General features: G+C 42.0%; 1 protein-coding gene across 1 annotated transcript; it reads left to right on the top strand.

The window, feature by feature from the left end:
* Positions 1–7,246: 7,246 nt before the first annotated feature.
* On the top strand, positions 7,247–13,526 carry CDK2AP2 (cyclin dependent kinase 2 associated protein 2). Its single transcript, XM_042445938.1, has 5 exons — positions 7,247–7,536; positions 8,153–8,268; positions 11,202–11,303; positions 11,407–11,539; positions 12,877–13,526. Exons 1-5 carry the CDS (start codon positions 7,383–7,385, stop codon positions 12,942–12,944), a joined length of 573 nt encoding a protein of 190 aa, XP_042301872.1. The 5' UTR covers positions 7,247–7,382; the 3' UTR covers positions 12,945–13,526.
* The last annotated feature ends 6,404 nt before the right edge of the window (positions 13,527–19,930 follow it).

Below are 19,930 nucleotides of genomic sequence, written 5' to 3'. Positions count from 1 at the left end.
AGAGGAAACACTTCTCTAGGCATCTGTAGGCCCTTCAGCCTGATTCTGGAGGACCTGGAGATTCCCAGAGTGGTGCTCTCTCAGCTAAAAATAATAGAGGTTTTTTTTTTAATTTGCAGTTTTTCAACATTCACGGGGGTCTTTCAGTCCTAGCCCTAGCACTAGCCAGGCCTGATGAACGAATGCCCCCTAACCTCTGCCAATTTGGAAATAATCCACCAGCTACAATAGAGATAAGGAACCATTTTTCTCTTCAGGCCTGCATGCAGCAGTGGGTAGCAGACGAGGTAATCATGCCAGAGGTGGCATGATTAATCTCTTGGTGTAGAGATGGGTTTCAGAACAACCCCACTATGCTACATCTCTCCCTCTTTCCCAGCTACCTGGTACTGTAAAGTCCTCCTGCACAAGTATGTTGGAGGAGGTGAAGGCAAATCATCTGGACATCTGAGAGGGGACCTGCATGGAAGTCTACTGAGAAATCTGTAGGTGGCTTATATATGTATGTGGTCCAGATGAATCACCAACCTTCACACTGTATCCTCTAAGGACAGCTGCTGCCTAGTAAGATGAACATATTGATGACACCATACTACAAACTGTTGATCTTGTCCAGCTGTTGAATATAAGTGCTACAAAGCACACAGGAGATGGTAGAACCTTCCAGTACACAAAAGAACAAAACCCAATTACTGTAATAGGCAACATATCAAATAATGCTACCCTCTTGAACTGATGCATGAACAGAGGAGCACTCACAGCTCCTGTACCAGAAGGATGTTGCAGTCTGTTAGATGTCCATGATATATGCACATCCAAAATACTAAAGAGGAAAAACACAGCAACAATTATTTCAACAGGAATAAATCTACTTAAAAGCAATTTGTTCATCAGGTTTTTCATTCATATCACTACATCCAGGAAGCAGGCTAGCTGATACCATCCTGCTCAGTCCTCCACCTGTCTATTATTATTATTATTATTAGCTTTATTTATAAAAGTACCGTAAATGTACACGGCACTGTACAAAACCAATGGAGACTTAACAGGGTCTTTGCAGTACCTGCTTTATGTACAGATTGAAACAATTTAACCAATACTCCAAAATTAGACCTATAGAGAGGAACTTAAGCAATCTCCCCCACCTATGCATTACCAGATCCAGTTAGAAGCTCTTATCTCTCCCTCTCTCTTTCATATACTGTATTCAAATTTAAAAGTGCTGCTTTTCACACACACTTTAGTTACTACTACAGGTGATTTACCCACTCAGAAATGTATTACTGTCCTGAGCAATCACTCACTTAAATCTACTGGTTAATCCCAACTGGAGCAGACGTACTGAATCAATGGAAACACAATAATGCAACACTTATGTAAATTCCATTGATTCGGTGGTTCATCTTTGGTTGGGATTAATAATCCAGTTTAGGCCCTTAACATTCATTGTTCAAATCTTGACTGTTTAATGATCAAGCCAGCTAAAACTGTCATAAACTGCATTATCATTATGTCCACTACACTCCAACACCTTTGTATCAGGTGCTAAGAAGCCCCTAAACTACTGCTCTTTTTGAAAACATTTTCTTGGAAAGTTGTTGGGAAGGCAACTTAAGATACTACAGTCGGCCCTTCTTATACACAGATTTTTTATACATGGATTCAAGCATCTATGGTTTGAAAATGTTAAAAAATATATATATAAATTTCAAATATCAAACCTTGATTTTCCATTTTTATAAGAGACACCATTTTGCTATGTCGTAAGAGGGGTGCTCCAAAAAAAAGATACAAGGACTCCCTGAAACAACATCTCAGATTCAGCCAAATTGATCACCGACAATGGTCCGCCCTGGCCTCGCACTGGGAGGCATGGAGACGCATGATCCACGATGCTGCAGCCTTTTTCGAAAGCTCATGCCGAACGACTCTCAAAGAGAAACGACAACGCAGAAAGAACCACAACCCAGAAACATCACCCAAGGAGACTCTCTGCTGTGCTTTCTGCAACCGGACTTGTTTATCTTGGAGTGGCCTTTTTAGTCATCAACACCCTTGTAGAAAGCGCGGGATGAGTCCTTCCTGAATCTTCATTCGCGAAGTAAAGCCAGAGAAATATTTAATGGGATTTGAACATACATGAATTTTGTTATCCACGGGGGATCTTGGAACCAAACCCCAGTGTATAACAAGGGTCCACTGTACTAGTTCACCCCTCTCAAAATAGTGTTAAGTTTTTAAAAAAACAAAAACAGAAAACTTCAAATGAGGACCAACTGCAAATGCTGAACGATACTCAATTAAGAATCTAGAGGTCTAATAAATAAAATAGCAATAGCAAGTACATTTCTATACCACACTTAAGCACTTCTTAAGCAGTTTACAATTAGTAAGCTAATTGCCCCCAACAAGGCAGGAACTCATTTTATCAACCTACAAAAGGATGCCAGGCTGAGCTGACCCTGGAGCCCTGGGATTGAACTTCTAACTTTGTGGCTGTAAATGGCTCCAGTACAGTCATTTAACCACTTTACCATCAGGAAATTGTAAAAATGGTAATTGTATTAAGTCAAAGACAAGCAAAGCCTCACACAGCTCTATTTGATAGCAAGAATTACTTGGCAGGATGGTATGGGAAATGTCGAGTTAATGCCTATCATTCAAGGAAGGGCAAAGGGTATTTGATGAATTAAGAGTTGTAAAAACTACTGTCTGGAGTTAAAGTTTATCAGAAGAGCATTGGTTGTAAAGTTTTAAAAAATATATTATGTACTTAGTGGTTTGTTATCAGTTAATGATGGCTAAATAACAAGCCATAAATACTGTATAAAGTATAAATGCTAACAATCTGATATACAGATGTCTAAAAATGTTTACATACGTACTTGTTTTAAGCAATGAGTAAGGAGTAGCTGCATTTAAAAATAATCTTATATGGCTAGAAATATGCTTCTTTTGTAAGTTTTAATTTCATTTACTGGTAACTCTTGTGGGAGTTCAAATTTATGGAAAAACGTAATTCTTAACAATATCCATACAGAGAAAGTGCTTAAAGCTGCTCTGATGTTGTCAGCATATCTTCACTATCAGGTCAGTACAGCTGCGAACCTGTCACCTGAACAGCCCTTTTTTGAGCTATATGAACTTAAGAAATATTTTTTGACTATTAAAGTCTTTGATGAACAAAACTGAGATCTTGGAAAGTTAAAAATATTTAATATTGCTAAGGAACTAGCCTAATAGACTGGACTTTGATGTCATGTTCTAGTGAGAATATGTTTAAAATAAAAATGAAAAATGATCTGAAAGGTTTTTTCCTTCATAACTCATGTTACTGAAATAGCAAAATCGAGCTCAACAAAAGAACTTTGTTGTTTATTATTCGTAGAGTATTATCTCAATAGTTAACAAGCAGCCCGAGGCTTCTAAACACTGGAACTACAGTCAGCTCTCCTTATCTATGGATTCTAGGGGGAATACACACACACACACACACACACAGAGAGAGAGAGAGAGAGAGAGAGAGAGAGAGAGAAAGTATATACAGTCACCCCTCCATTTTCGCGAGGGATCTGTACCAGACTCTCCCCGTGAAAACGGAAAATTGCCAATATTCAAGCCTCATGGGGCCCTGGAACCAAAATCCAGCAGATACACTTGACAAACACAACATTTGTGATATTTTCTGTAAACTGAATCCAGTTACATTCAACTTATAAGGGACTATCAAGACTGTTTAATTAAAAGATTTTGATACTACTTTAACTGCCATGGCTCCATCCATTTGTAGGCTAGTGACATACTCAGAATCTCACTAGTACCCTCCCCTGAAATAGAGTATTGCAACTCTCTGGCAGAAAATTCTAAGTACCTCACAACATAAATAAATAAATAAATAAATAAGTACCTCACAAAACTACAAAGCCTATGATTCTATAGGCTGAAGCCATAGCAATTAAAGTGGCATCAACATGCTATAACTGTGTAGTGGAAATTGTTTAATATAGCACATTTGGCCCTGTTTTGAGAGAAAAGATATGCAACGTCCAGCAATAGTTTTGTATGTCCTTTCAAGTTCCTTGACAACTTATGGCAACCACATTAATTTCATACGATTTTCATAAGCAAGGAATATTTATAAGTGGTTTTGCCATCTCCTTCCCTGAAATGTAGTCTACAGCATCTGGTATTCATTGGCAGTCTCCCTTCCAGGTATTAACCAGAGCTGGCCCTCCTTAGCTTCTAAGATCAGGCAGGATGCATTTATTGGTACATTTAGGATATTTAGGCCCATCCAGCATTCCTTGTTGGAATAAATAAATAAATAAATAAATCCTGTTGTTGTTGTGTGCCTTCAAGCTGTTTCCAACTTATAGCATCCCTAAGGCATGGGTTTTTGGGGGGCTGAGAGAGTATGACTCACCCAAGGTCACCTAGCCAGTTTCATGGTTGAGCAGGGAGCTGAACCCCAAATGCCAGTCCTAGCTCAAACCACTACACCACTCTGACTCTCCTAGCACTACTCACAGCTCTCTGAATTCTTCTGTTAGGTACAACCAGTCCGTGGCAATGCAACTGTCACATAACAGTATTTGCATGATTGATCCTGAGAACGCTTTTGGTCATTTGACTAGAATATCAATAAAGTACATTTGTGTCCGACATAAAATTAATCAGAGATACTTTTGCTCCTGATGTAAAATAAATTCATATTTATTCTACTATGATAGATATTTTAATTGGTATTACAAGTATGTAGATTGAAAACATTCATTGTATATGCTGGAGAGCCAGTGTAGCAGCCAAGATGACAAACCTGCTGTGCTTTGGACACATCATGAGAAGACAAGACTCACTGGAAAAGACAATAATACTAGGGAAGGTGGAGGGATGTTGAAAGAGAGGAAGGCTGCACACTGGATGGATGGGCTCAATCAGGGCAGGGTGACCAGATGTCCTCACTTCAAGGAGGACAAGGCACCACAAAATGTAGGACATTTGAGAAAAATGTAGGACTTTAAAAGTTCTGAGTACCGCCATTCAAAAAGGATGTTGACAAACTGGAGCATACCCAGAGGAGGGCCACAAAAATGCTGAAGGGCCTGAAAACCAAGGAGAGACTTAGGGAGCTTGGTATGCTTAGCCTGGAAAAGAGACCATTACAAGGTGACTTGATAGACCTCTTTAAGTATTTGAAGGGGTATCACATTGAGGAGGGAGCAAGCTTGTTTTCTGCTGCTCCAGAGGCTAGTTGCTTTATCACACTAGGGGCCATACAGGATTTAAACAAGAGTTAAACATTTCTCTGAATATGCCAGCCACAGATACTGGCAAAGCGTCACTCTTACAGAACATGGCCACATATCCCCCCAAAACCACAAAAAACTATGGCTACTGGCCATGAAAGCCTTTGACTTCAGTTAAACGAGAGTTAAACAGGAAGTGTAGTGTGATGAACATCAGGTCTTTCTTGTTTAACTCTCTGTTTGGCCCCTCGTGTGATAAAGCAGCAGGACCCAGAAAAATGGATGCAAGCTACAGGAAAAGAGATTCCACCTTAACATTAGGAGGAAGCTCCTGACAGTAAGAGCTGTTCAACAGTGGAACAAACTCCCTTGGAATGTGGTGGAGTCTCCTTCTTTGGAGGTCTTTAAACAGAGGCTGAATAATCAACAGTCAATAGTAAGAAAAATACAATTTGAGAGTTTGATACTTGTGTTAAGGTACCAAAACAGGAGAAACAAACAAACTAGGTCCATGATCCAAGATGGCCTTTATTTGCATGCAAAAGAACACAGGGGAATCATTCACCAAGCTGTGTTCCCGACCAAAACAAGGAGCAAAGCTTTTATAGCATTTTGACATTCCAACAAACATTTCTATAACCAGACTTTCCTTATCAGTCTACTATGAGGCTTCTTTGTTCTCCCAGGGAGTCAAGGAGCTTGGGCATCTCTGACTCCCTTTTGCATCCCATCCTCCCCTGTGAAGGCCTCCTTCCAAACAATGCATATATTTTTAGATGAACATATTAACTTTTATACACTACCAAGCATTGATACCAAAGCTTGCTTATCATTATTCTTATTATGTGCTGAGGCTGAGAGAAGGAAAATGGGGAGAGGAGAGAAAGGAGGAGAGGGGGGTGAACTCAGCCAAAGGAAGAGCTGTGAGAGAGGGGGGTTTATCAAACCCTCACACTTGGAAGTCTGTTTTTAGTTAATTGTATTGTAATGTATTCTGTTGTATGTCTATGTGTTGTTGGTTTAACTTGTATGAAAGGAAAAAAAGAGGCTGGATGGCCATCTGTCGGGGATGCTTTTATTGTGAGTTTGTGCATGGCAGGGGCTGGTTTGGATGGCCCTTGGGGGTCTCTTTCAACTCTGATTCTATGCGAAAATAAAAGCTCAAAACACTCATAGAAATGTAAATTCCTGATTGAGTCATGCTCAAAACAGAGGGCATTTGGGAATTCCTCTTGGACAGATGGTTGAAATGGAGGACCTCCAAGGAAAAGGGAGGACGTGACCAAACCAAAGCTAAGAACACTCATATAGTAAATGTCAATCCGTGTTCTTTGTCGTTCTCAAAATGGCCAATGTTTGCGAATTCCTCCTGGGCAGGAGGCCCGCATATAGCTAGGCCATGTCCTGGAAGAGGGCAAGTCTGGTCCCCCTGGCTAGGGAGGTCCCAGGCCTGATCCTCCAAGGCCAGGCTGGGTGCGCCTTGGAGCTGCCTTATTCAGTAGAAGGTAGTTAACAACAGCAACGCAAGGAAAGGCTTGGCTGGGGCGACGATTACGACTAGGCCTCAGTCGCCCCCTCCCGTCGCCATGGAAACAAGGCAAGCCGGGTGTAACGCTACGCGGTGACGTCACAGGGGGAGGGCGCGAGGCACGTCGGCGCGGGGCGAAGGCGTAAGCGGCGGCGGCTGTCTGCTCTTGAGCGCGGGGCAGAGAGGCGAGTGCGCGCCCGCTCCTCCAGGCTCCGCTGGGCGCCTGCAGAGAAAGAAAGGCAGGAACTGTGAGAGGTGTGACGCACCCACGCACGCGCACGGAACAGCGCTCGCTCGCTCGCTCGCTCGCCCGCCCGCCCGCCTCTTAGCGAGAGACGAAGCCGGGGCAAAGCGAGGAAACGCGAGGGGAGGGAAAGGAGAAGAGGGAGAGTGAGCGACCGCCGCGGCAGCCAATCGGGAGCTGGAGGAGGAGGAGCCGAGTTCTCAAAAAGGGTATCCTCTCGTCCAATCGGAGGCGCCGAGGCCACTAAAAAGGCGGTGCCTGTAGAATCGCCTCGTCCAATCGGAGTAGCGGGCGTGGCGGCCGGAGCCGGATCCGCTTGCCAATCGCGAGCAGCCGGGCAGAACCAAAGAGCGCGGAGTCGGGGATGTCCTACAAGCCCATCGCCCCCGCCCCCGCCGCCAGCTCCGCAGCCCCTTCCGCAGCCGCCTCTGCCTCCGCCCCCGCCGGCACCACGACCACCACCGGCAGCAGCGGCAGCAGCAGCAGCGCCAGCCCCGCCCCCGGAGGCCCCCCGCTCGGTAAGCCCCGCCCCCTCTCTCTCTCTCTCCCGGGCTCAAGGTGGGCGACAGGGAGGAGGAGGGCCTCTGGGAGAGGAACAGTCAGTGCTCCTGGGAGGAGAAGGGGCTCCAGTCCGGGGAGCTCAGGCTAACACTTCTCTCCCTCAGTTGTTGTTGTTGTTATTAAGGGAGCGTTTCGATATTCTTCTTTATAAATGCATCTGAGGAAGTGGGGGCCCGAGTCTAGGGAAGCTGCTGCTGCTGCCTCCCTCCCTCTCTCTCTCTCTCTTTCGTTTAGTCCCAGAGGTGCTCCGAGATCCCTTTGGGTTTAAAGATAAAAGTGCAGAAGTGGGTTCCCTGTCACAAAAGGTGTATTACGTCCAGAAAAGGTAGAAGAACATCAGGCACAGGGGCCCTGCCAGCAGAGTTAAAGCCATAGAAACACACTGGGGTCACAGTCTCTCAGCCTCGGAGGATGGAAATGGCAAACCCCTCTGGAGAAACTTGCCAAGAAAGCCCCGCCAGATCATAAGTCAGAAACGGTTTGAAGGCACACAACCACAAACCTGAAGAGTCACCAGTAGATCGTGGTGCTTGGATCCAGTGTCCCAGACATTTCTTTCACTGTTTCTTTTAGAAGCGTGTGCTTTGGTTTTGCATACGACGAGGAACGAAAAGAAGGACTTTTACCCAGAATACATTGACTTCCAACTCTGTGGATCCAAGCACCACGATCTACTGGTAGCTCTTCAGGTTTGTTGTTGTGTACGGTATACAAGTTAGTCTGCTTAAAGGAAGCTTCTGGATCTTGCTTGTGTCAGAAACATGAGTGTGTCTTTTAAGAAATACTAGTGAGCTAATCTAAACAGACCAAGGATCACATTGGCTTTAAAAACCATCTGCTGTGAAAGTTTGAGAGCCTTCCTGCCCCCCACATTCCCATCTCAGTCACTGAACAACACTGATGGCTTAACCAAAGGAGCAGCATGCTCCATGGCTGGTTGTCTTAAAGTCAGTTATATTTGTCCCAGCAGAGCAGAGAGGCTCTTTGCATTTGGGAAACCAAGCTGCTGCTGCTGCTACTCTGGTTCTTTCAAAGCCTGAGAGGGCAGGAAAATGCCAAGCACTCATTCTTGGCTTGAAACCAGTCTCTGAATTCAGAACTCAATGGACCCCGTATTTATTAGCCAGTTTAAAAGTAAACACTACATTATTTGCAAAGTAGCTTTGGAAAGCTATTTCTCATGAAACTGCACTAAAGTAAGACCTTTATGTGGTTGTGGTTGTCATAGCCATAAATGACTGTGTTGTACAAATAAAAACATGCAGCTAAACGGAGCAGCAAACATAGGTTGGGCTTTACTGTAAGAAAAAGAGTTAGCTAATAATCTTTAATGGCTCAATCTCTGGCTCATCAAAGTAATCCTCTTAATAAAGCAGCTGCTGTTTCCTTTTTCTGGACTTCTCAAATAAAGTAATTGACTTGCTTTCAGCCACTTATGCTTCCTGTGTCCCAAATTATCTCCAGATGCTTCACAAACTACCTAGTTAGATTGCTGTTATTGGCCTAATAACAACCATTTATTTTCTCAATTAAAGGCTCAGTGTTTGTAGCTTTCTATTATTAGAAAATTACCTTCAATTTGAATAGCTTCCCTAGTTCTTACCCTGATTTATTCAGTGATAAGTAGCATGTGCTCATTGTTGATGTTATGTGTCTTCAAGTCACATATAGACATATAACGACCCTATGGCGACCCAGTCATGGGATTTTCCTGGCAAGATTTGTTCAGAGGTCTCCCATTGCCTTTTCCTGATGTGACATGCCCAAGATCACCCACCCAGTGAGGAATAGGACCCTAGTCTCTAGAGTTGTAGTCCAACACTCAAACCACCATGTTGACTCCTTGTGCATGTACATTAATTAACTGTGTGTGCATCATGTGTGTCCATTGCATCTTTATTTTTTTATTTACGGTATTTACACCCCACTCTTCAGCCCTCAAGGCTCTCAGATAGTTTTTCAGACAGTTCCCTACCTTCAGGCCTACAATCTAATATGACATGACACAGAAAGAGAAAGGAATGGCGGTGGGGAAGGGGATCAGGTCCAGTGGTTCTTCTCTCCCTCTTCGGCCTGGACCATGGCAGATGGCATGGAGGGAGGGTTCTTCTTCTTCAGGCTAGGCCTGATGGAGTTGGACCTGGCTTTGATAACATCAGAGTTGTTAGAATGACATATAACACAAAATATTAAAATGTTGTAGGTTAAAGGTGATGTGAAATGTAAGGTGAAATTGGCAACTGGGAATGGTGGTGAGATTCAGACGGATGAGTGACAGTACCAAATTCTTATTGCGTTATAGATGTGGCTGCTCTTTCCAGCCCTCCCTCTTTGTCTTGAATCGAATAACATTTATCTTTTGTGTTGGCTTTCAGGATGTTAAGGCAAAACCACAAGCTTCTGTGGTTAAGCCTAAAAGAGGGAAATGCTGTGTTCATATGATGCTTATGTGTCATGTTAGTTTTTCTGTCATAAAAACCTTGTTGATGTTTTTAAGGGAAACCAATTCAGGTCATACTGTATGAATATAATATTAGAAAAGTGAGAGACAAAATAAAATGCTAGATACGAGTGAGAGGCAGATTGAGGTGCTCAGGGCTGACAAAGGAAATTGAGCTGTTAAAACACAGATGTGCATGAGCAACTGTTTCATTCCAAGACTGGCAAAAGTGAGTCAGAATACACTTCAAATTCTTGAACTGCGTTCAAATCTATCACCAAAACATTTTGTGTGTAGCTCTTTATAACCATGACCAAGATCCAACAGTGTACTTCACTATCCAGTGCCAGCAGATTCTGGATTCCTCCCCCTGCCCATTCTTCTCAGATGCCAGAGCACCTGTTCCAGAGGCTTTCCCAGCCCCGCAGAGCAGGTTTTTAGGGTGCATAAGTGGTTGCGGGAAGTGAAAGAGCTTCCAAGCCTGGCAGAAGCAGTGCAATTTACTGGATGTGTAGCATTGGATTCTGGCCTTTTAGTCCTTTTAGTAACTACATTTCATTGGCCATGCAACCCACTGGGTGACATTGGGCAAGTCACATGCTCTCTGCCTCAGGGAAAGGCAGTGGCAAAATCCTTATATAAGGGATGCCATTTCACTATGCCATTGTATTTAATGGCCTCCCTTATATAAGGATCAGTTGTGAGTTACTCCGTCTTGCCTTGTAGTAGAAACAAATGAGCTGTATCATCAGAAACCACCCCATCATTAATGATTGAGATCCTGTGACAGGCTTCCAAGCAGTGAGCTGTCTTTATTGTAAAACTACCACACCCAGTCCCCTTTCTCCTACTTTAAACTTATAGAACAAGTTGAAACAAAAGAACTCATCTCTTTCCAGTTATCTGACTTAATGTCAACTGTATTACACAAGTGTTCTGAAGGAAAACAGGGTGGTCATTGGAAGATTACTGCCAGGTTTTTTTTGCCATGGAGAATCCAGAAGACATAAATCTAGCACTAAATGAAACACTTAATGTTTCTGTTCTTCAGCTATTACTTCACTGGGAATGCAGGGAAAGTATTAACCCTCAAAAGTGTGCTGTGAGTATTGAGATTCAACACTATTGGAGAATCATAAATATTCTTGGCTAAAATCCAATGTTTTTTCATGTTACTTTCAGCCACGAGTGTCCCATCTCCATCTGGATCTCTGCCTGGAACATCAGCCCCCCTTTCGACCTCTCTTCAACGATTTTGGCCCCCCATCAATGGGCTACGTGCAGGTGAGTTTCTGCTTGGAGACTAGGGGGGAGGGTATTCTTCCTATCTTATGTGAATAATGTCAAAGAGGAGCCTTTCATTTTTGTTTCAACTTTCATTTTACAGGCTATGAAGCCACCAGGTGCCCAAGGCTCCCAGAGCACGTACACAGACCTGCTTTCTGTCATCGAGGAGATGGGCAAGGAGATCCGACCTACCTATGCAGGCAGCAAGAGTGCTATGGAGCGGCTGAAAAGAGGTAGGAACTTTCCTGACAGATGAATACTTTCTAGTCATGGGATATGGACGCAGAAGCAATAAGCTGTCCTTGACTGGAACTAATAGAACAGGGGTAGGCAACCTTTTTGAGCCGGGGGCCGGGTTGCTGTCCCTCAGATAACTGGGGGGCCGAAGCCAAAAAATAGATAATTAAATAATTTTTTTTTAAAAAAATAAATATATAAATAAACTAGGACAAATGTAGGACAAAATTTTCAAATGGAAGACACTTTTTTTAAATAATGGAGGACACGTGAAAAAAAATTGCTGATTTTTAAAAAACTGTTAATATAAATGCATGTTTCTGAGGCTTCTATAGACAATTGCCCCCCAAAGGCCCCAGCGGCAATCGGCGGCAGGACCGGGCTGGGGCCGGTTCCAAGGCCTTGCCGGGCCGCATCCGGCCCGCGGGCCGCAGGTTGCCTACCCGTGTAATAGAATATGAGAAGATCTACATGGAACTGCACAAAAATGTGACTTATTCCTCTAAAAGATTCTAGAGTTTACAAAATCTGACACTGCATGCTTAATTTTTGTGGAACAGTTCGTTGCTGCTTTGTAGCTAATCAGTTTATTCAACTGGTTTAGAAATATGACACCATTAATTCTTCCCATCAATTCCTTTATTTATTGCTTCTATTGTGCTTTTAATAAAAAGTTGGTTTAAAGTTCTTTTCTTGTTGGGGAGGAAACAGTCAGAAGTGCATCTCTGGTCTTAATGCTAAGACCTGGCCAACTCAGCAGTTTCTTGGGCAGATAGCTGCAACACATTGAAACAGGTAGCACCTGCTGGGTTAGAATCTCTCTATCCAATGGCTATAACTCTTGTTTAGCAATGAAGTATCAACCTGCAAGCAGGTTATCTCCTTGTTCTTTAGTTTTATTCAACTCTCTGGAATGCTGCCAGCAAGCTTGTTTTCAGCTTGTATTATTGACTTACATCAACAGTAAGAGCTGTTTTACAGTGGAACACACTCCCTCAGAGAGTGGTGGAGTCTTCTTCTTTGGAGGTTTTTAAACAGAGGCTGGGTGCTTTGATACTGTGTTACTTCATGGGAAGGAGTGGGACTGGATGGCCCTTGTGGTCTCTTCCAACTCAATGACTTTCTTGCATCCTTAATTTGCCCCATAAAAGGCCACTGCACACAACATATTTTCCCTATGTGACTAGCACTTTGTTTGTGTTGGCAAACAAAACTGACCATGGTATGAGAGAGGATGCAGTTTACATTCAGACAAATGGGGAATTGCTGGGTTGGTACTTTTGCACCTGATAGCACCTGAGTATGTTTTAGTCTTATGTTTTTTTCTTCACAGGGATTATACATGCTCGGGCTCTGGTAAGAGAGTGTCTAGCAGAGACAGAGCGTAATGCCCGTACGTAACAGTTGCTTCCTCTTGGCACTGCCCTTGGAGGACCCTGGCACTTTCCTGCCAATCCGCATTTGGAATCTGAAGGCTCTCCCCTGCCCCTTCAAATCTTTCCAACCAATCACTGTCTCAAGTTCTAGAATGGTGATCACCTGCAAAGACCTTTATAACAATTGGCACCTAAGAATCTGAAGCTTCTCCTGTTGTATCACAGGATTTCCCACCAATTGGCACTCTGGGAATTGATGCAGAAAGCGTTTATTGCATACACCTTTCAATCAACATGTGAGAATAATGGCTGGTAGCAAGTACTATGTCTTTATAAAATATTTGGGTTTTTTCTAAAATAAACAAAAGGAAGGCTTTGGAATTTGGATTATTTCTTCACTGTGGTTTTCTATTTTTTTTCCTCATGTGTGCTGATGGATATACTCTCTTCCTCTCTAAGACATTGTTGAGGGTCTGCATTACAAGATATGTTTTCTTAGTAAAGCAGTATGTGGCCTTCCCTACCACTTGTAATGGAAGCCTTAGTCAGCAGATATTGAATCCGCACTGGAAAACTTATGTAATAAAATATTTCTACTCCCAAATAATTTGCCTGTGGCGTTACTACTGTGTCAGGAGTTGGCACTGGCCTTAAAGACTTACTCCTTAATGCTGTTCTGCAAAGAGCTTGAGTAATGGCTGCCCCAAACTGTCTCCTTCCCCTCCCATTTTTGTTTCCATTTGTAGACTTCATTGTTAAGGGGTTATTGTGCTTGCTGTTTCTTGAAACTTTATTAGAGGCCTGAACATATAAAGTTGAATTAGCTTTGTACTCGGTGTAGAAGAGATGATCTTGAAAACATAAAATTTGTTTTAGGTTGCAATTTTGTACCTTCTTACCTGGAAAGAAGTCCCACTGGATTTGACTTCTGAATAAATGTATGCTGATAGTGTCTCACTGGAAAGATACCTTTTACATTCATTTCTTAATCAGCATTGTTGTGTGTTACTATTTCATGCTCATGGAAACTGTTATGGAAAGGGTGTGATTGTTTGGGCATCTAGACATGGTAAGTCAAGGACAGGGCTCCTAATCCTTTGTTTGCCTTCTAAAAGGAAAGGGGGGGTAGATGATTAACCTTCCCTTGCTGACTGCTTCCTATTGAAAAATAAACCTCAACCAGTGTAAAATTACAGTGCTGTCTGCAAAAAAATAAAAGAGAAGGCAAGACCTGGGATGAAGGGTTGTAGTAGAGAATATATGAACAGGGAGACATTAAGAGTTCCCATCCTGCCTGCTGATTCTATTCCACACATGCCTTAGTACTTAGGGGTGGGGGGAGAGAACATGGAATTAAGAAATGTGTGTTTTCTGGTGTGATATAGTTCAGCCCTTAAGCTACTAATTGACAGTGCATTTGCTCTGTACCAGAAGGTGAGATGAAACTGTTAGGTATCCTTGGGAATGCCTAGTCTGTGCCATCTTGGAGAAGAGAAGGGTTGGAGAAATTACTTCAAATCCATTTGCTCTAAAAACATTTCTCTTTTGTTTGTTTAATTTCTCTCTGACTACCTGGAAAACAAGTTTCAAAATGCTTGCTCAGATTCTTAAAGTGTTTACTAAAACTGCTAATTTTACCAATAACTGCCATTCCAAAATATGAGAATAGGCCTGTCAAGTACTTTGTAGGCAATCTATATTCATAACTTGGAAGTTAAAATGTACAGAACTAGGGCCTGTGAATTCACTTGAGTAGAAGGGTTCTGACTTTTGTGTTTGGCACATCCTTCTGCAGGTGCAGCAATAAACGATATTAAAGTCCACCTTTTGAGTGGCTAGCTACCTGGCAGTGTAAATGATTACTTCTTGCTATATTTCCTGAATGATACATATTTGGGGGTCTGGGCAAGGTGTAATTATTTCATGACCTTAAAAGCTGTTTGGAAAGAACTTTAGCATGCTTAATAGCGTCACAGACATGCTTTTTACTTATTTAATTTGTATCCCAGCTTTCTAGCAAAGTTTGAACACAAGGCAGCTTACATCATGCTAATATTTATACAACACAATAAATTCTAAAAGGTAAAATTATACACTAATTGCAGTATCATAAGACTGTTCAGATATTGTTCATCTTGATAAAATACATTAAAAGTCTAGCATGTTCATTCAGTCCAAGTTAGTTATTAAGGGTATGCCTGAATAAAAAAGTGTTTGCCTGCCACCAGGACAACAAGGAGGGACCAAACCTAAACTTCTCAGGAAAGGCATTCCATAGTCTACGATTAGCCACCGAGAAAGCCCTCTCCTTCATATCTTCTTACACTGAGAGTTAAATTGTGTTATTTCTTTGGTTTATATCCCATCTTCCCCCTACAAAACAATGCAGCATAATACATCTGTACATAATAGATTTGGGATTGGGGGTATCTGTGCTACTGTATGGTTGAAGCGTGTACACACCTAATTTGCTAAGCATTCTGATTTAGTAGAAAAGCACCATATGGGAGATATTTGGCTGTAAATTTGTTTTTTTTTTACTAATTATATAATATTAAAAAGCTCTGTAACCACATCCCTGACTCATTAAAAAAGATGCTAATGCTCAGCAAAGTGAAAGACATTAGGAAAGGAAGAAAAGTGGATAACAGGTGGATATACTCAATCTAGGAAACCAAGGTTCTGAGTTTTTTGTGGGTTTTTCGGGCTATGTGGCCATGTTCTAGCAGAGTTTCTTTCTGACGTTTCGCCAGCATCTGTGGCTGGCATCTTCAGAGAATGTTTTGCCTGGAAAAAACCCAAGCAAAACCTTCTCTTGAAGATGCCAGCCACAGATGCTGGCGAAACGTCAGAAAGAAACTCTGCTAGAACATGGCCACATAGCCCGAAAAACCCACAAAAAACTATGGATGCCAGCCATGAAAGCCTTCGACTTTACAAGGCTCTGAGTTTTCAACACCTGAACAAGGTTGTTAATAAAAAGATGTACTGGAGGTCTCTTATTTATAGTCGCCATAAGTTTGTAGCTGAATACAAATAACAAAGAAGATGTGTCTAAAATAAACTACAGCAAGGCCCTTTGATTTCAGGACCGCCTCCTATAGATACCAAAAATCTATGGATGCTCAAATCCCATTATATAAAACATCATAGTAAAAATGGCAAAATCAAGGTTTGCTTCGGGAGGTTATTTTGGGAGGTTTTTTTTTTTTTTAATATTTTCAAGCCATGGATGGTTGAATCTGTGGATGCAGAATTCGTGGATATGGAGAGTCGACTACTTTCCATTAATAGGGCAATGATTTTAAGGTCAAAAGTTGTAGAGTCATCTAAAGTCATCATGTCCACCCTCAAACCTACATGTAGCTTCTGAGTCTGAAATATGATGTGATTTAATTTGTTGAATGTATACATCTCTTGTAGTAAAGAATCATATTAAATCTTTTTTAGGGTCTAAATGCAACAAATGTTCATTTTGTTTATGTTTAGTTGGGGATACGGTCAGAGATGGATATTCAAGACAAGCAATCCTAAATTTAACTATTTTTATACAAATGATCTAGAGATTTCAGAATGTGAGAGGGGGAAATGCACATGGATTTTACATTTTGGTGTATCTTAACATATGAAGCTATGTCTTCAATAAACATTTATCTGAGATTAAGCCTTCCTAAACTCAGTTGGGTTTTCTCCTGGGTAAAGGTGCAAAGGGGCAGCCTTGTGCTGCTTTCTGTGTTAAGTATACAAAGTGACACCCAGCTAGCATTTTGTCATATAGGCACTTGTGTGAATACCTTTAAATCTGGGTTGCAAACAATTTGAAAAATGAATGCTTTGTTAAGTATGCTTGAACAAATATATAGAAACATTAAGGTGAAATTAGTAACTAGTACACACAATGGTAAAGAATGAAATGAACTGCAAAACTTAATAGCCAGAAAACATGTTGACCATACAGCAAAGTATAATAACATCCAAAAATACATAAACCAGAGATGTCTTTATTAGGCCAATCAGAATAGACAAGATATATGTTGCAAGCTTTTGAAACTCCACTGGCTTCATCAGAAAAGGTAATAAAAATAATATGGGAGAAAGAAAAAATAAGATATTATTGGAGTCACGGGACTACATAAAGCAGCCAAATTCGCAGGATGTTGTTCTCAGTTCAGAAAGTACATGAATCTCAAAAGAAGTCTCTCTTTGTGTTGTTGTGTGCCTACAAGTCATTTCCGACTTGTGGCTACTCTAAAGCAGCCCTATCATGGGTGAGTCATAGGAGTTATCAAACGGGAGGAATTTCTCTTAAATTTGAATGAAAAGAAAGTGGGGCCAAAACGCATTCACTTGAAGTCGCTAGTTTCACGCAATTACATGAATATGCATTACATTCAAACTGGCTCCCCGTTGCCTGAAAATAGCATGCCATTGCCCGAATTTGTGTGTGGCAGTCTATCACGCAATAACGTGAAACCACATGATTGTGTTCGGACTGACTTCCCATTGCCCGAATTTGTGTGTAGTGGATTATCACACAATAACGTTAAACCCCATGATTGCGTTCAGATTGTCATCGGATTATATTTTCAATTCCCCTTGTCTGATAAACTCCATAGTCTAGCACTCAAACCACTATGCTACACTGGCCCTCTTTTTGTGTTGCTAATGGAGTTTAAATTTTGTTTCCTGGGCTTTACAACTCGGCTGTCTCACAGAAAGCACATTGCCAGGACAAGTGGACTTCCTATATGAATATTCCTCCATATCATCTTAACTGAGAACAACAATATCTTAACAAAATGCTGTGACTCTAGCATTGTTAGATACAGTGGTACCTCGGGATACGAAATACCCAGGTTACGAAATTTTCGGGATACGAAAAAATCCCATAGGGAATTATTGTTTCGGGTTACGAATGTTTTTTCGGGTTACGAAAAAACTTTTGGTGCTTTTTTCGGCTTTTTCGCACGGAATCGCGGCTTTTCCCCATTAGCGCCTATGGCAATTCGGCTTACGAAGGCTTTTCGGGTTATGAAAGCGGCCGCGGAACGAATTAATTTCGTAACCCGAGGCACCACTGTATATTTTTTTCTTTCTGCTTTATGATTTTTAACATCTTTGCTTGATGAGGAAGCTTGTTGAGCTTCAAAAACTTGCAACATGTATTTTGTGCATTTTGGTTGGCCTAAAAACATATAGCTGTTTTGTGGATTTTTGGATGTTAATTCTACTTTGCAAAATTAACGTGTACCAACAAGACCATGGTGGAAGTGCAAAACATCCCAGGCTGCAACGAGGTAAATTCAGAAGAATCAGAAGTATGGTAAATAAACCATACTTTAAAAACAACAACCTTCTTTTCAAATGTTATAGTTCAAGAGTGGGCAACCTGTAGCCTCTCAAAAAGTGCTCTGCAAAATATGTGTCAACACTGAAGTGTTTCCTGGCAGCTAACCTGGCAAGGAGAGAGCAAAGAGGGTGGCCCTGCCTACTGCTGGCTTCATTCCAGCACAGTGCTGGCATGTGGCCCTGAGACAACGCAGCCCTGGATAGGATAGAAAAAAATGTTCCACATGCCTGTTATAGTTGCCCTTGCTCACAACTTTTGATACCTGGAGAGTGCCTTGCTCTGTGACCTTAGAACAGAAGTCAGGTTCACATTTACTTTGGAAGGGACCACAGAATCCGGAAAGGCTGCTCTGACTAGTCATCTGGGAGTAAATTCAATATTATCACATGAACTGCTCATTAGCAGTGTCACATGAGTACTGTTACCACAATAAGGGCATTGGGAGAAATTAAATCATTCTTTTTCTTTAGTCCCCAGCAAGAGGAATATGCAAAAGAGTGCTGTGTGTGTGTTTTAAAATTAAAAAAAATAACAGTGGAGTTTGGAATGAAAAACATGACTGTACATGTTTTGCACTATGCTCTTGTCTCTTATCCAATAATGAATGCTGGAGCCACATAGGCATAGGCGGTGTTGGAACTTTCCCCAAATTAGCTTCCTCAGGGCCAGGGATGGGCATATTGCTGGTCTGCAATATAAAGAATTATTGACCACTTGCCATGCTGCTTAGGGTGGCTGGAAGTTACTGTCCAACACCATTAGGAAGACCACTTTCTCTTTCCTTGCTCTAGATACTTGGACCACATTTTCCACCATCAGGGCAAGGTGTCTGGATTTCGTCCCCCTTTTCTGGGCCATGTCCTCCATTTCATCTTTCTGTCCAGGAAGAATTCCAAAATGTCTTCCATTTGGAGCATGACTAAGAAGCAAGGGTTCATATTTCTATGGGTGTTCTTAGCTTTTTATTTGGTCATGTCCTCCATTTTGGCTGCAATGTCCTCTATATTGTGGTGCCTTGGCCTCCTTTGGGGTGAAAACATCAGGGCCATGTAGGTGGAATCATAGATTCATAGTTGGTAGAGACTACAAGGGCCACCCAGTCCAACCCCCTGCCATGCAGGAATTCTCAAAGCATCCTCGACAGATGGCCATCCAGCCTCTGCTTAAAGACCTCCAAGGAAGGAGACTCCAATACACTCCTAGGAAGTGTGTTCCACTGTCGGACAGCCCTTACTGTCAGGAAGTTCCTCCTAATGTTCAGGTGGAATCTCTTTTCCTGTAGCTTGCATCCATTGTCCTATCCTCTGGAGGAGCAGAAGACAAGCTTGCTCCATCCTCAATCTGACATCTTTACAAATATTTAAACAAAGCTATCCCCTCTTAACCTCTTCTCCAGGCTAAACATTCCCAGCTCCCTAAGTCATTCCTCATAGGGCATGGTTTCCAGACCCTTCACCATTTTAGTCACCCTCCTTTGGATATGCTCCAGTTTCTCAACATCCTTTTTAAATTGTGGTGCCCAGAAATGGACACAGTATTCCAGGTGGAGCCTGCCCAAAGCAGAACAAAGTGCTGGTTAAGATGACTGGAGGTTACAGTCCAACATTAGGCACTATTACTTCCCTTGATCTACTATACTTACATTGATACAGCCAAGAATC

The sequence above is a fragment of the Sceloporus undulatus genome, chromosome 1, assembly GCF_019175285.1.
Source record: "Sceloporus undulatus isolate JIND9_A2432 ecotype Alabama chromosome 1, SceUnd_v1.1, whole genome shotgun sequence".
Taxonomy (NCBI): domain Eukaryota; kingdom Metazoa; phylum Chordata; class Lepidosauria; order Squamata; family Phrynosomatidae; genus Sceloporus; species Sceloporus undulatus.
This window is presented reverse-complemented; position numbering and strand designations above follow the sequence as displayed.

Excerpts from the sequence above, each read along its gene's own strand:
- CDK2AP2 (XM_042445938.1), top strand. The coding sequence starts at position 7,383 with ATGTCCTACAAGCCCATCGCCCCCGCCCCCGCCGCCAGCTCCGCAGCC. Across the intron at positions 7,537-8,152 it reads CCCCGGAGGCCCCCCGCTCG|AAGCGTGTGCTTTGGTTTTG; the intron begins GTAAGCCCCGCC and ends TGTTTCTTTTAG. Across the intron at positions 11,540-12,876 it reads TATGGAGCGGCTGAAAAGAG|GGATTATACATGCTCGGGCT; the intron begins GTAGGAACTTTC and ends TTTTCTTCACAG.